At 31.7% G+C, this 15,531-nt stretch overlaps 1 protein-coding gene across 1 annotated transcript in view; it reads left to right on the top strand.

Moving 5' to 3' along the window:
• LOC115881212 (venom carboxylesterase-6-like) overlaps positions 1 to 15,372 on the top strand; it is a 36,243-nt gene extending 20,871 nt beyond the window's left edge. The window contains exons 7-11 of the mRNA XM_030898624.1: positions 8,568 to 8,739; positions 12,236 to 12,405; positions 14,750 to 14,906; positions 14,966 to 15,098; positions 15,150 to 15,372. Coding sequence (XP_030754484.1) covers positions 8,568 to 8,739; positions 12,236 to 12,405; positions 14,750 to 14,906; positions 14,966 to 15,098; positions 15,150 to 15,312 — 795 coding nt within the window. The 3' untranslated portion in view covers positions 15,313 to 15,372. The remainder of the gene's footprint in view (positions 1 to 8,567; positions 8,740 to 12,235; positions 12,406 to 14,749; positions 14,907 to 14,965; positions 15,099 to 15,149) is intronic.
• The last annotated feature ends 159 nt before the right edge of the window (positions 15,373 to 15,531 follow it).

Below are 15,531 nucleotides of genomic sequence, written 5' to 3'. Positions count from 1 at the left end.
AAATAAGAAATACGGTTATCCATAAATTTCTTACCTACTATCGACCAACCTAAACAGGGTTGTTCACCACATACGACACGGAGTATTGTAGCTAAACGATTAGATTTTTACAAATTGTGAGTTTTGGGTTCGTTGAAGTTTGAAGTTACTATTAGAGCTACAATTTAAAAATATTTTTACAAGATACAGAGTGTTTTAAATAAGTAAAAAATATTATAGTTGTATTTTTTTAAATGGAACATACTGTATATTATTCTATTTTTGGATTCTACGATTGAAATAGAGGTATATTTCATTAAGGTTTATCACACTTAAACCTTACCATTTTTGAAATATTTTCAAATTTATGAAATTGCAGTAAAAATTTTAAGGCTTCATTTCTCCAAGGGTATCAAAGATTTTAATGCGAAATATTTACTGAAGATTATTTATTGATCAGATATTGTGTTGCAATAATAAAAATTTTACTATCTTATACAGAGTGTCCAAAAATTTATATTAAATAATTACTAGCTTTAAAGGGCAATAACTTGTTTAATTTAAATGGAACACCCTGTATATTTTACGTGAATCATAGGCACAATTTAATTGTCTATCAAATTTTATTATACCATTTTTTTCTTATCTCTTCAAGTTTTCGTAGAAAATGCATTTTCTTATAATTTAGACCTTATTTATCACTATACCCATGGAATATTGACATTTCAGATTTTTTTTAAAGCAACATATATGTACAAAATGTACAGGTGGTAAATATTGCAAGCCCAATGGTATACAAAAACAACTATGTAAATCTTTGTAAAAGAGTATACCATTTAAATATACTACCATTATTTCCGACCAAAATTTAGTTAATTACATACTTTTAAATTGTTTTAATTAATAAAGTATTCTAAATAAATGTGGATTTGGCTCAGAAATGAAAATAATAATAAGTTATGAAAATGAAAGTCTTTGTTTTTACGAGTATAAATAAGAAGCATTCGTCGAAAAATGAAATACAATTTATAAGGTGTTACTTTTTACCACACTGTCTAATACACACACAAAAAATTCAGTTTTTTAGTATTTGGAGCAATTATTATTAATCAATGTAAACAATCAATTAATGTAGTTTGAATACTGGGATCATATTAATTGGTTCTCTAACAAAAAATATTTAAACAGTTTTTTTTATTTTTTAATGAAATAAGCGAACTATATCGACAATATTAGTATCTGTACTGTTTGAAAATTTGTTACATTTTTAAAAATAATCTAAAATGTCAATATTCCATGGGTATAGTGATAAATGAGGTCTAAATTATAAGAAAATGCATTTTCTACGAAAACTTGAAGAGATGGATAAAAAATGGTATAATACAATTTTGAGAGACAATTACATTGTGCATCTGATTTACGTAAAATATATAGGGTGTTCCATTTAAATTAAACAAGTTATTGCCATTTAAAGCTAGTAATTATTTATTATAAATTTTTGTACACTCTGTATAAGGTAGTAAAATGTTCATCATTGCAACACAATATCTGATCAATAAATAATCTTAACCTAAATATTTAGTATTAAATGAATTATCTGATTTATGTAAAATATATAGGGTGTTCCATTTAAATTAAACAAGTTATTGCCATTTAAAGCTAGTAATTATTTATTATAAATTTTTGTACACTCTGTATAAGGTAGTAAAATGTTTATCATTGCATCACAATATATGATCAATAAATAATCTTAACCTAAATATTTAGTATTATAAACTTTGATACCCTTGGAGAAATAAAGCCTTAAAATTTTTACTGCAATTTCATAAAATTGAAAATATTTCAAAAACGGTAAGGTTTAAGTATGATAAACTTTAATCAAATTTACCTTTATTTTAATCGTAGAATCTAAAAATAGAATAATATACAGGGAGTTCCATTTAAAAAAAGACAACTATAATATTTTTTACTTATTTGGGACACACCAATACACGTATGACCATATTTGTGACAACCGTGCAGTAAAGACATTTGTGGTAGCATCTCTATTTTTGTACGAAATGATACGAACCCGCTGTCCACGACCTAAAAATATAATTTATATGTCTATACACTCCACCGTAAGAAAGTTATTGGCATTTATTAATTGTGGAAACCTGTTCCACAAATATTATATTTTAGAATGTGTATTTGTGCTACCACAAATACCTTGCACCATAAAAGTGTGTAATATAGATACCACAAATATACAAATTTCAACTTCCTGTAAAAAGGACTCCACAACTATTGTCGAATGTGAGTAATTATGAATTAACCTTTTAATATAAAATTTTTTGTAATTTCCGTGTAGGTACGCTGATTCAGAATTAGTGTTTGTGGATGCTACATATTGCTATTTGGAATCATTGTTTTCGTTCAAGCAGCTATATTATATTATCGCATATTTACCGAAAAAAATCGTAACGTACCATACGATCGAAAAAAAAACGGTGTCAAAGACGGCTGGGGAATGACAATCAATAATTATTATTATGAGCGAGGTTAAGCCCTAGATCTCCATTTACTTGGCCCGTACTATTCTTTATTTTTTCATGGCGCTTACTGCCAATTGACTTTAAGAAGGTTGTATTTATTTCTATATTAGTAAAAATTATTTTTAATAATGTAATTTTAAAATTCGAGAAAAAATATTTTTTGGAAGTAGATTTGTGGAGTCTGGAAACATTCAATCATTTTTTAGATGTTAGAAAATTCAGTATTAATTTTGATAAGTTTATGTCAATTTTTAGAAACTGGCATCTAAAGATTGACCTCGCCGAAACTAGCAACTATTGTCATTCCGCAGGCGTCTATGACGCCGTTTCTTTCGATCAAACGGTATTTCTAACCCATTGTTCACAAATATTTAGCCAATACAACTAACGATATAAAAAAAACTTTCACTCAGCGTAAAGTAGGGCTTCCAATTATTTAAAATCCGGAATAAGAACCTATAATCTCTCGGAATCGCAGGGATCAGAATGAGAAATTTAATCTAAAGAAATATTTAATAAAAATGCAGCTACATAATATATCAAAAAGAAAATGAGGAAAAGAGCTTTATTAAAAATAGAATAAACAAAGTAATATTCCATATGTAGTTAGTAAAAAAATATAATTCTTGTTGCAAAAAAAAATAGCAAACAATAATTGACGTTCGGCTTACAGCGCTTTCAGATGGAGCGAACCGTCCGCGCGAATGTTTTTTCAAGATAGCTCATCCGGACGGAGCATATGCGACCCATGTGAAATTATGTTCATTTAAATTTATGGACCTGGCGGACGGTCCGCGTAGACGCTCAGCTCCATCTGAAAGCGCTGTAATGGAACTCGCGGACGGTACGCGCGACCGCTCCGCTCTATCTGAAAGCGCTGTAATGGAACTCGCGGACGGTATGCGCGACCGATCCGCTCTATCTGAAAACGCGGTAACAGCGCTTTCAGGATTCAGCGCGACCGTACGCGCGGAGCGTCCGCACGGATATTTTTTCAAGATAAGATAGCCGTCGACGATCTCCCTCCGACGGACGGAGCATACGCGCGACCCATGTAAAATTGTTCATTTGAACTAGTGGAACACGCGGACGGTACGCGCGGACGCTCCGCTCCATCTGAAAGCGCTGTTAGTATAAATAAAATATGATATTTGAAAGACTAACTCGAATCATTTCAGATTGGGCATTAAAATTTTTCGACATTTTCGGAATCCCGGGATTTAATATCGGTATTTCGGGGATAAATATACAATGGGCACCCGGTTTGGAAACCCCAAGCGACCGACTATCATATCATTTAGAATACGTTCGGGATTTTCCTCGCGGAAAATTTTAATATGTTATGGTAATAATATATAACTAATATACAGTATTTGTCCGGATTGTCTTTACAAGAGGAAAAACATATTTATTATTAATATTTTGAGAAAAATGCATTCTTAATAAAAAAATTTTGCTTGTTCTAAAATGGTTAATCCCGTTTGAAAATGATAAACATGAACCGTTTTGTGTTTCTTTATCCTTTATCCCGTTTGAAAATGATAAACATGAAAATATCGTTGATTTTTTCTAAGCCCTAAAAATGAAAACGAGTTTTTATGGTACGAGTAACATAATTTAGATTTCATTCTTTGATAGATGAGAATTATGAATTTTGATTAATGACATATGTTTTGCTATTGTTAAGGTATCACATTTTTCGATAACCATTATCATCCTTTCCGTAGCATTGAACTAAATAAGTTTTGTGTTTCTTTATCATTTTAAAACGCAAAAAATATGACGCTAATTAAAATTCTATCAATAACAACAAAGAACGAAAACCATAGAAACGCGTTTTGATTTTTAGAACTTTAGACAAAAAATTCAACCATATTTTCAGTTTTTTTAATTTTCTCTAAAACGGTATGGAAATTTGGAAAATTATAAACGGGATTAACCATTTTAGAACAAGCAAAAATTTTTATGAAGAATGCATTTTTCTCAAAATATCAATAATAAAAAAGTTTTTTTCCTCTTGTAAAGACAATCCGGGGACATACTGTATAATTAACATTTTAATAATATATTATGATATAAGTGTGTTCCTCAATGAGATTTAGAGGCGACTCTTGAGTTAATTTTCCGCCAAAAGGATTCTAGGAACCTTGTCCACTCTGTATCTCAGTTATCAAGTTGATAGGTTTAGGAAATAGTTTCCTGTGAAGTTTTTTTTCTTAAAATTAACCAATAATTTCCCCCGTGAACCTAACTATATCATTAAGAAACACCCTATATATATTTTTATTAAATATTCTAGGATTTATTATGTAGTTTTTTTGGCGCATTTATATTTATACAAAGGGGTACCTGAAAGACAAGATAAAACCGATCAAAATTGAATTGTTTTAAATGGAGAAACTCATAGCAGATATTGATTCTAAAAAAATTTCTTGATTTGATTCTAATCAAATTTTTTTAGAATTTTTCATTTAACGTACCATACACTGATTCAATTACTTTTGAATTATTCATGTTTGAAAATTATATTTTTTTAGTATTTCTTAGATTTGTCTATACCATTAAATATTAACAGCCAAACCAGGCTGTGTCTATGTTCTTATATCGTTATTTAAAAGTCTTTCATAAGGCACATGAACTGCTTTTCAAAATCTGAAAATGTAAATTTTCAAATGTAATTAATTAAAAACAGTACAATAATTATTCATAATATTAAGTTAAATGAATAATACTTATTTTTAATCAAAATCATAATATATCAAAATAACGGGTGTTCCATTTTAAAAAATGCATTTGTGTTTGTTCATGCGCAGCTAAATGATTGAAAATCTACCTTATACAGGATGGATCCCTCTCATACATAGCTCCAAGGAGAACGGTAGTTTATATCGAAATGAGATTTTTGGTATCAAAGTTGTGTTTTTCTGACGGAATACCCCTATATATTAATTGATTTTTGGATTCTAGCAAATAAAAAAATAAGGTGAGTTTTATTAAAGAATCTAAGGATTTTGACATATTTCACATTTTTTGAAAACGAAGAGTAAATTTTAAATTTCGATAACAGCTACCTAAATTTTAGTTGATCTTGTATAGCCTGATATTTTTACAGTAACTATTGTATGTTAAACCAAATTGAAATTTGACTCGAAAAGTTATACAGTGAAACCATATTAATATGGAACATTAGTCACTTTTAAAAAGCAAGTTACTCCCTTTATTTTTTTAAAAAGAACATCCAGTACATTTTTCCGGTGTTCAGTGGGGAATTTGTAATTAATTAATAATTTGTTGTTTCTTCAAAATATTATTAAGGTTGCCAACCCCTTAGACAAAGATTTTCTTAGATATTTTATTTTTTATGATTTTCAGTAGATCTTTATTATTTGAAGAAATCTAGGGTGGCTGTGTGATATTACCTTTTGTTAATTTAACAAAAAATAAAGATTGTAGAGTAAATTTCTCAACGGTAATAAAAAGATACACGTTTAAAACATATTTTAATTATGACAGAATTAAAACTAGACATAAACCTATAATTATGTGACAAAAATGAAATCAAATACTCAAAATGCTTCCTTTCCTGTTAACTGACAAACAAAAGGATCTTTTCATTTTAAAAGACATATGTGGAGTTCTGCCTAGAAGAGCAGCTACAATAATTTCTCTCATGTTGTCGACAATAGTTGGTCGAGTTTTGTAAACACTGTCTTTAACATATCCCCATAAAAAAACCAGACGAGATAAAATCAGAAACATTTAAGTATTCTATTAATTGGTGAATGCACACTGCAAATGCAACCTAACTTAACAATACCTAATAATAATATAAGTTTGCATTTTCGGCAAAGTTCTAAGAAATTTTTTTGTTTTAACTGACACAAAATGATAACTAGTTGTTAAAGTTGGATTAATTAGACAGCTATGTTGAAGTAACGTCAGACATATCAGAGCCACCTAGATTTTATCAAATAATATAGATCTATATTATTTTCTTAGATCAAATCATGTAAATGAAAATATCTAAGAAAATCTTTGTTTGAAGGGTAGGTAACCTTAATAGTATTTTGAAGAGACATGAATTCTCATTTTGAAGAGACATGAATTCTCATTCTCTCTCTCTCCATTGAATATCTGAATAATACATTGGGTGTTCCATTTAAAATAAAAGAGTAACATTCTTTTAAAGGTGACCAGTGTTCAATATTAATTTTGTCTCACCCTGTATAACTTTTTGGATCAAGTTTTAAGTTGATTTAAAGTACGATAGTTAATTTAACTATATATTCGGCTATACCGGGTAAATTCCAATTTAGGTAGCTTTTATTGTAATTTAAAAATTGTTCCTTATTTCTAGAAAATGTTAAATATGTCAAAAATCTTACATTTTAGTCATATACTTCTCTTATAAAACTCACCTTTATTTTTCTCCCAGAATCCGAAAATCGATTAATATATAGGGTACATATATAATACATTACAAAAAATACAACTTTGATATGTAACTTTTTTTGGGGACACCCTGTAGAAGTCTCTATATTTTTAAAAAGTGCTCTGAATTAAACTACATATGCTCACAAATTTTCATTTCAATACAAACTGTCGTTCTCCTTAGAGCCTCCGCGGCGTATGAGAGGCGCCACCCTGTACATTCCCAAATATTTTTTAAAAATTTGGGACGCAACAGAAAACATAAAAGAATAGAAATTAAATAATATGGTGTGTATTCTGAATCGGTACTTTTCGGGAATGTACGTATCTAAACGCCGGGTTTACCACAAATATGAGTGTGTATAAAAATGTAGATGGCGCTGCGATACAGTGAAGTTTAGGTTACCACATTCTGAAAGTGTGTGATACCAAAAAATATTATGATTTGTGGAAACTTACACACGTAATTTTTCGGATCTAGCCGACCAGACTAATTTTGACCCGAGGATATCGAATTTGCTATCAGAAAATTGTGGTATACGCGTGTATGTATACCATAATTGAGACGTATGTCACAAATACTACTACTGCACACACAAGGTGTCACAAATATGGTCACACATACACTCTGTATCTTGTAAAAATATTTTTAAATTGTAGCTCTAATAGTCCTTCAACGAACCCAAAACTTACAATTGGTAAAAATCTAATCGTTTAGCTACAATACTCCGTGTCGTATGTGGTGAACAACCCTGTATATTTTTCATGCTTCTCATAAAAGTATCTTTTTGTTTCGACAACAAAACACAAATTACTTCAATTTTCATGTACCTGTATTCTGTCCAACGAAAATATCTATGATAGTGACAGTACTGACAGTTATGTCAGTCATTGTAATTCAATGTATTAGGCCGCTGTTACACTATCATATTTCTTTGTCAAAGATCTTTTTTAATAGCTATTTACAGTACAAGTGTGTTTATGAACATGATTACAACAACGAGTGTGAACGTTCACCCGAGTGTGTTAATCATGTTATCTAATCACCCGAGTGTGGTAATCATGTTTAAACACACGTGTCATGTACAACGTTTTATCTACAACCGAAAAATAAGAAAATGTGTTTTAATTTTCGTTTATTAGTCGCCCACCTTTAACACCTTTAACTATGACATTTGTCACATTTTTTTCTGAAAAGTCAGTTTGCCGAAGTCAGTTTGCAGAAAAATCATTTTAAAAATGAGCGATTCCGAAAGTCTTCCTTCAGATGTAGAAGTTGCTTCAGTACGTGCCACGGAATAATTATTGCCGGAAAAGTTAATATATATGTAGATGTTCGTAGTTGTTTTTCATTATTATAAACACTAGTTGTGTTATAGATTCATAACACTACTAGTTGTGATATGAATCTCATAACGTAACTGAAATACTAAAAAAATAGTGATGTAAAAACGTTATAACTAAGCGGTTGTAGATAAAAGCTATTTGATGAAAAATTTGACAGTGTTAATATACAATATTTTATAAAATCACACATATTTCACTGTCAAATTCTTTGATAAAATAAAATCTTTGATAGTGTAATAGTAGCCTTAAACAAAGGTATAGTAAGTATATTTTTAGGAATTAATGGTTATGATTAAAGGTGGTTTTCCTTTTACTCCTGTAGTGGAACCGAACCACAAAGATGCCGTTATAACAAATGACAGCTATGACGAAATGAAAAAGGGAAATTTTCCGAAAATGCCCGTTTTAGCTGGAGTAACCGAATTTGAGTTTGGTCTTTTTCAAGGAAGTATGTATAACGCTATTATTAAAGAGAATTAGTTAGTAAAACTTATTTATTTTCATGCAGTTACCAAAACATAAACATATTAAATTTTTTCTAATGGCACGAATTTCTTTTTTTTTGATGAGGTGGGAAAAAATCTTGCATAGACACCTTCAATACCAACGATGTTGTATGATATTTGGTAGTGTCGGATTCTTACCGACTAAAAAAACCCTCCTCCCTTCGTTTCGCCTTCTATGCACCGGTAACCGCTCTCGCATTTCTTCAGTGAATTAGGCTATCTAAAGAAGATGTTCTTTTTCTTTGGTCTCTATTATTTCTCTGGCAGTCTTATATGCGCCTTCCCAAGATTCTGTGCTCTTGGCTAGACTTTCCATCATGTTAGAAATATTAAATGTAAGTCCTGTACGTATTTGAAATTGATGTCTTTCTTGACTCCATCGGAAACTGTAGTATAGGGTATGTTCAACGTCGTCCACTGTGCCATAGTATTTACAAAGATCAGTATTGGATATTTTCCGTTTATAGAACTACTATCTAAAACACCCGTGTCCTGAAAGTGCTTGCGTTAAATAATAGTCCACTTCACGTTTCGAGTTTAGCCATGTCTCAATATCTGGGATAAGCTTGTGTGTCCAGCGTCCGTACTTTCCGTTGTCGCATTTTTGCTGCCAGCGTTTCACTAAGTTCTTTCGGGCTTCATATTTTGCAATACCCTCATAAAGTTCAAGCCTTTCTATTATTTGCAGTTTTATGGGGGGAATTTTAGATATTATATTTACGGCCTCTCTCGATATTGACCGATACGCACATGCTTTTCTTTGGATCTTACCTAGTTTTTGCACAAGTCTTTTATTTTCCGTCACTTTGTGCCACGCTGGAGCCGCATACAGAATTTGTGAGTGCGCCACACCCATAAGAACCCTCCTCCTAAACGATTTTAGTCCTCCGACATTTGGTAAAAGTCGGCTTAATAACGTGTAGTGCCCTCGACCTTTTGTTAAGTTTTATTAATATGCTCGACAAAGGTTCTTTTTGTGTCTAGCCATATGCCTAAATATTTAATTGCTTGTTTTGGACTAACTGTAGTGTCTGCTATCTGAAACGTTATAGGAGATAACTTTCATTTAGTAGTTAGGACAACAGCTTCGGTCTTTTTCGGGGCCAATCTTAATTTTCTGCAAAGCAGCCATTTACATGTTCTTAGTAGCGAGGTATTAACAACATCCATTAATATACCGGGTGTCCCATTAAGAATAGCTCTCGGCTGTATCTCGGAAAGTATTAGCCGTAGAGGCTGCGGAAAAAAAAACACTTATAACTAAAGAGACTATGGGAAATTGCTGGAAATTATTTTCAAGTTTGTAGAACGACCGCTAGGGGGCGCAACTGCAACAGAAAATAAGAAAATGGAGTTTTTACACAATTTTGCCTAGATAAGGTGTACTATAGGTAATAGCTTCATAATCTTCACTAGATTTTGAATATTTTTTGTTAAAGCCATTTTCCCCTATTTACCAAAATAAAGTGGTGGGAGAAGGTTAGATCTGTTTTTATTTAAATATTAATAACTCTGGACCGGATGATCGGAATCCAACAAGCGAGGGCTCGTTTAAAAGAGTGTTTCTTACTCTATATTGTACCATATAAACAATAATAATAAGCTTTTGAACGTAGACGCTAGGAGGCGTTGTCTTACCATTTAACAAACATTGCGCGTTTTTTCAAAAAAATTAAATGCAATAGTATATGTAATTTTAGCTGATAGTAAAGAGTAGTAAAAGCTTAAAATGTCAGCGAAAACCGCATCTTGATATCTTCTTTCAAACCAAAGATATTAGCAAAATTATAATAAATACCAAAAAATAAGCCCTTAATTACCTTATTTTTACAACACGGTATCAGTAGCTCTGTTAATTATGCCCATTCTAACAAAAAAATAAGATAGAAACAGTTAGTTTATTTAAAAATCGACGAAATACCAGAATACCATAATACCAGAGGTAATAATTAACATATTAATAACAGTGAAAGGCATTTTGAAAAAATGCCTTTCACTGTTAGAAGAAGAAAGGCATTTTGAAAAAGCAATTAAAAGCTAAAAAACGCTGTATAAGACTATCAAAATGTTGATCTAATAACAATTTGACGTTTATACTATTACGTCAAAAGCAACTTTTTTCCAAAGCCCACTATGACTTCACTGAATCATTGTTTCTTGATCACTGTAATTAATATGTTAATTATTAGATATTAATACCTCTGGTATTATGGTATTCTGGTATTTCGTCGATTTTTAAATAAACTAACTGTTTCTATCTTATTTTTTGTTAGAATGGGCATAATTAAGAGGGCTACTGATACCGTGTTGTAAAAATAATATTATTTTTACAACACGGTATCAATTAAAAAAACTCCATTTTTTGTTGCAGTTGCGCCCCCTAGCGGTCGTTCTACAAACTTGAATGTAATTTCCAACAATTTCCCATAGCCTCTTTAGTCATAAATATTTTTTTCCGCAGCCCGTACGACTAATACTTTCCGAGATACAGCCGAGAGCTATTCTTAGTGGCACACCCTGTACATTCATTTTTGGCTACTGCTACCATAGCCACGTCATCTGCAAACTCTATTAATGTAACGCCGTCAGGCATTTCTAGTTTAAGCAAATCATCATATAAAATGTTCCCCAATGTCGGACCAAAAACTGAGCCTTGCGGGACACCACTATTTATGGTTAGCGTTTTTGTAATATTTTCAGTTTCTATCTGTATTGACCGATCTCAAAAGATATGATGATATGATCTTAATAAAGTTCTTCTCGATGCCTCTTCTATCTAGTGCCTCTAGGATTTGTTGCCATGAGGCGCTGTTGAATGCATTTTGCACATTAAGGGTGATAACTGCACAGATTATTCGGTTCTGAGGAGCAAACTTTGCAGCATCATCCGCAATTTTCAGTACTTCACGTATGGCATCAACAGTTTGTCGACCCTTTCAAAAGCCGTATTGTTTTTCGGAGAGACTTTTATCGGGCTGCGAGAGTTCTTCTTTTAGCTTTCCCAATATCGGATGTTCGTAGAGCTTTCCCTCAACGTCCAGTAAGCTAATGGGTCTGTATGCTGTTGGATCATGAATTTCTTTGTTTATTTTAGGTAATAAAATAACTGTAGTTATTTAGTTCTTCAGTACTATTGGCAATTAGGATTGAGTCATCAGCGAATCTTAGTTAAGATATTCTCCATCTATTTTTAATCCTTTGTTAGTCCAGTCCAGAAACAACCACGGAAGATTTCTTCTAGTGTTGCTGTAAACAGCTTTGGGGATATAGCGTCTCCCTTTGGTACTCCTTTACCATTTGGGAACTCGTAGGGAGGTTGTTTTATACTCTAGGTACTGTATGTGTGTATACCTACGTATTTATAGAATTATAAAATAATTAAATAATAAAGAAAAATTATTAAATTATTATTATTAAAGCATTGTTAGTTCATTTCAGCTGTACAAGTATTTTACCCTTATCTTGTTACGCTACTGAACGTAACACCTGGATTTGCAGTCAAAAATATTAAATCAGTTGCAGACAGATATATCGTTGGTAAAAAAATTCAGAGATACTTTACACACAAAGATAGTTATGAGCTATCTAATATGAGAGATCTGTTGGAGGTACGTTATCCTTTTAAATTATATACAGGGTGTTTCAAACAATGTGTTCTATAGGGTTCATATTTGTCGAACATGCTGGGTAGTACAATTACAGCAACCCTCGAAAAGTTAAATGAAAATAATATATTTTGTTTATTTTTAAGAACACTGGTACCTAACTCGTTATTCTAGAAATTTTGTACTCTTACACACATTTTAATGCCAAAGTGAATGGCGATAGTGTAAAATTCCGTAACTGCCCTGAAATGGTCTATCCATTAGTGTCGAGAGAACCACTGATGGTACTTCTTTTATCCTTATAGATACAGCAATTTCAATAAATAAAAATTAAAGCTAGGACTTTTTTATGTTAAAAAGATGCTCTTCGTTTAGTTCGAAAGAGTGAACGGTTTTCAAGATATTTGCGTTTAAAAATTACGATGCATCGTTTTTAGCATTAGCGAAATCAGGATATTAGTTTATTTAAAATTTCTTTACATTTTTTCATTTCACTAATAAGGCTAATACTAAAATCGATGCATCGTAATATTTAAACGCAAATATCTTGAAAACCGTTTACCTTTTCGAACTAAACGAAGAGCACTTCTTTTAAGTAAAAAGTTCTAACTTTTTATATCATTTGTTGAAATTACTGTATCTATAAAGGTGCGTTTAGACTTAAGCACGCACGCACTGATCCTTCGCGAATGCTCAAGTGTAAACGGCTGTGCACCCACGCTCACTCTGAATCTGTATGTGCGCGAGCAGCCGTGGATGCGAGCCGTTTGGAGTCGGTGTTTGGTCGGTGCTCAAGGGGATTTTATGTGTTCGCGAACGCTCAGTTTGCACCGGTAATTTGCGTACGCTCACCAACATAACTCTGCTGTTCGCGCACTAGTAAGTGGATCACTTCATTCGTCGAAAAATAAGTTTTTAATTTGAACGGAGCCGAGAGCACGAACGAATGCCGTTCGCGTACGCTCGTGCGTGCTCTAAAAGTCTAAACACACCTTAAGGATAAAAGAAGTACCACCCAGTAGTAGTAGTACTCTGTACCCTAATGGAAAGTACCCTTTCAGGACTGTTACGGAATTTTTCACAATCGCGTTTTGCTAGAGTACAAAATTTCAGGAAAAAACGGTACACCAATATTCTTAAAAATAAACAAAATATTATTCAACATTTCTAGGGCTGTAACTTTTTCGGGAAGCATTTTAGGGCATATGTTCCTAGGAACTTTTTGTTTTATTTTTATCTGTAGAATCACCCACCAAAGTTAGATACAGTATTTTTTGACACCCTTTATAATATTATATATACAGGGTGGTCCGAACTGAATTCCGGAAACTTCGGCAGCATATTCTGCAGATAAAAATAAGTAAAAAATTCGTATAAATATATGTCCAAAAATGCTTAGTTTTGGAGATACAGGGGAGTTTTTTGACATGAGAAATTTGAATTTGTTGTCAATATGACTTGTAGAGGGCACCACATACATACTTTTTAACTGGTTTGAAGAGTAATAAATTCTCGTCCGTACCTGTATAAAAATACTGATTAAAAATATATACATTTACGACGTTTTTCACGTAAAAAAGGTAAAAAAGTCTCTTGGTAAATATCGCTACGAGTAATATGGTTCTCGAAATATTTGGAATCGAAATTATTAATACCTGTCATCATTGACATAAATTAAACATATACCTATATTGACTAAGTAGTTATTAGACTGAAATCATAAATTTGAAATGTTTTTGTTTCAAAAGTTCAACAGAAACTGTTTTATCACCATTTTTGCGCAGAAAGATTTATGATTAATTTAAAAAATAAAAAAAATCCAAATTTATTATTTCACTAATAACTATCTACTCAACATACTTATTTTTTGTGTTATAATAATGACATGTATTGATTATTTCCATTCTAAACATCTTGAGAACGGTTGCTTGTAGCGATTTTTACCAAGAGGCATTTTTACCTAAAAAGTTACGGAAATGTATATTTTTCATTCATTAGTTTTATACAGGTACGGACGAAAAGTTATTACTCTTCAAATCAGATAGAACACAAGTGGGTGGCGCCCTCTACAAATAGGAGTAATATTGACATCAAAATCAAATTTCTCATATCAAAAAACTCCCAGACACCAATTTTCATCCAAATATTGACGTTACTTCAGAAACTATTTGAAAAAAAAAACGAAATAAAAATGGAACTTTTACACCCTGTATCTCCGAAACTAAGCATTTTAGGACATACAAGAACTTTTTTACTCATTTTTATCTGCTGAATATGCTGCCGATGTTTCCCTAATACAGTTCGGGCCACCCTGTATACATTTTTAAAATTTTATCATATTTTTTAGTATCTTGGCGAAGATTTCTTTAATTATCCCGTTCAAAAAACTCTTAGTTTCATTTCTAGAAAAAGCCCTGTATATTTTTACGTGTTCTCGTACGAAGGACCGTCAAGTCAGAAGGCTTTAGCCGAATTGATAAAATTGAAAGAGAGAAAAATTAAAGGTGACGTCGTTGTGTGATAAAACAGCAGTAAAACCAGGTTTAAACCAAACGAATTTTAGGGGCTTGCCACAGCGAGGAAATATATTATTTATTTAACGGCTCTGTTTCCAGCAATTCTGATAAAAGGGACGCTATGGACACGCAGGTTTCCAGAAACATGATAAATATTTGGTCTAATTTTATTACCTATGGGTAATAACCAAGTGAAATAAACTTATTCCAGCTAATTTACGATATTTCTAGAAATCCCTCAACACCAGAGCTGGAAAATATCAGTTGGCCAACAGTAACAGATGATTATTTTCCATACGTCAGAATTGGATATAACTTGAAACTTATACATGAAAGTTACAACAAGAAAAACTATGAATTTTGGGAAAATATTTATAAGACTTTTTCTAATTAACAATTTGTATCTGTTAATGTGACTATTAAATGAAATAAATATAGACAATCCTCAATTTCTTTTGTGAATTTTATTTTTAAATTAAGGCCGCAATGAAATTTTGGGTTGCCTAAACGCAAATTATTGATCTTTTCGCCATCTCTGGGAGTCACACAAAACTTCTGCTCATCTTCTGCTTACAGAAATTTATTAAGAATGTTACAATCAAATACATTGTTC

This window comes from Sitophilus oryzae, unplaced genomic scaffold, assembly GCF_002938485.1.
Source record: "Sitophilus oryzae breed Bouriz unplaced genomic scaffold, Soryzae_2.0 scaffold_1701_pilon_pilon, whole genome shotgun sequence".
NCBI lineage: Eukaryota > Metazoa > Arthropoda > Insecta > Coleoptera > Curculionidae > Sitophilus > Sitophilus oryzae.
This window is presented reverse-complemented; position numbering and strand designations above follow the sequence as displayed.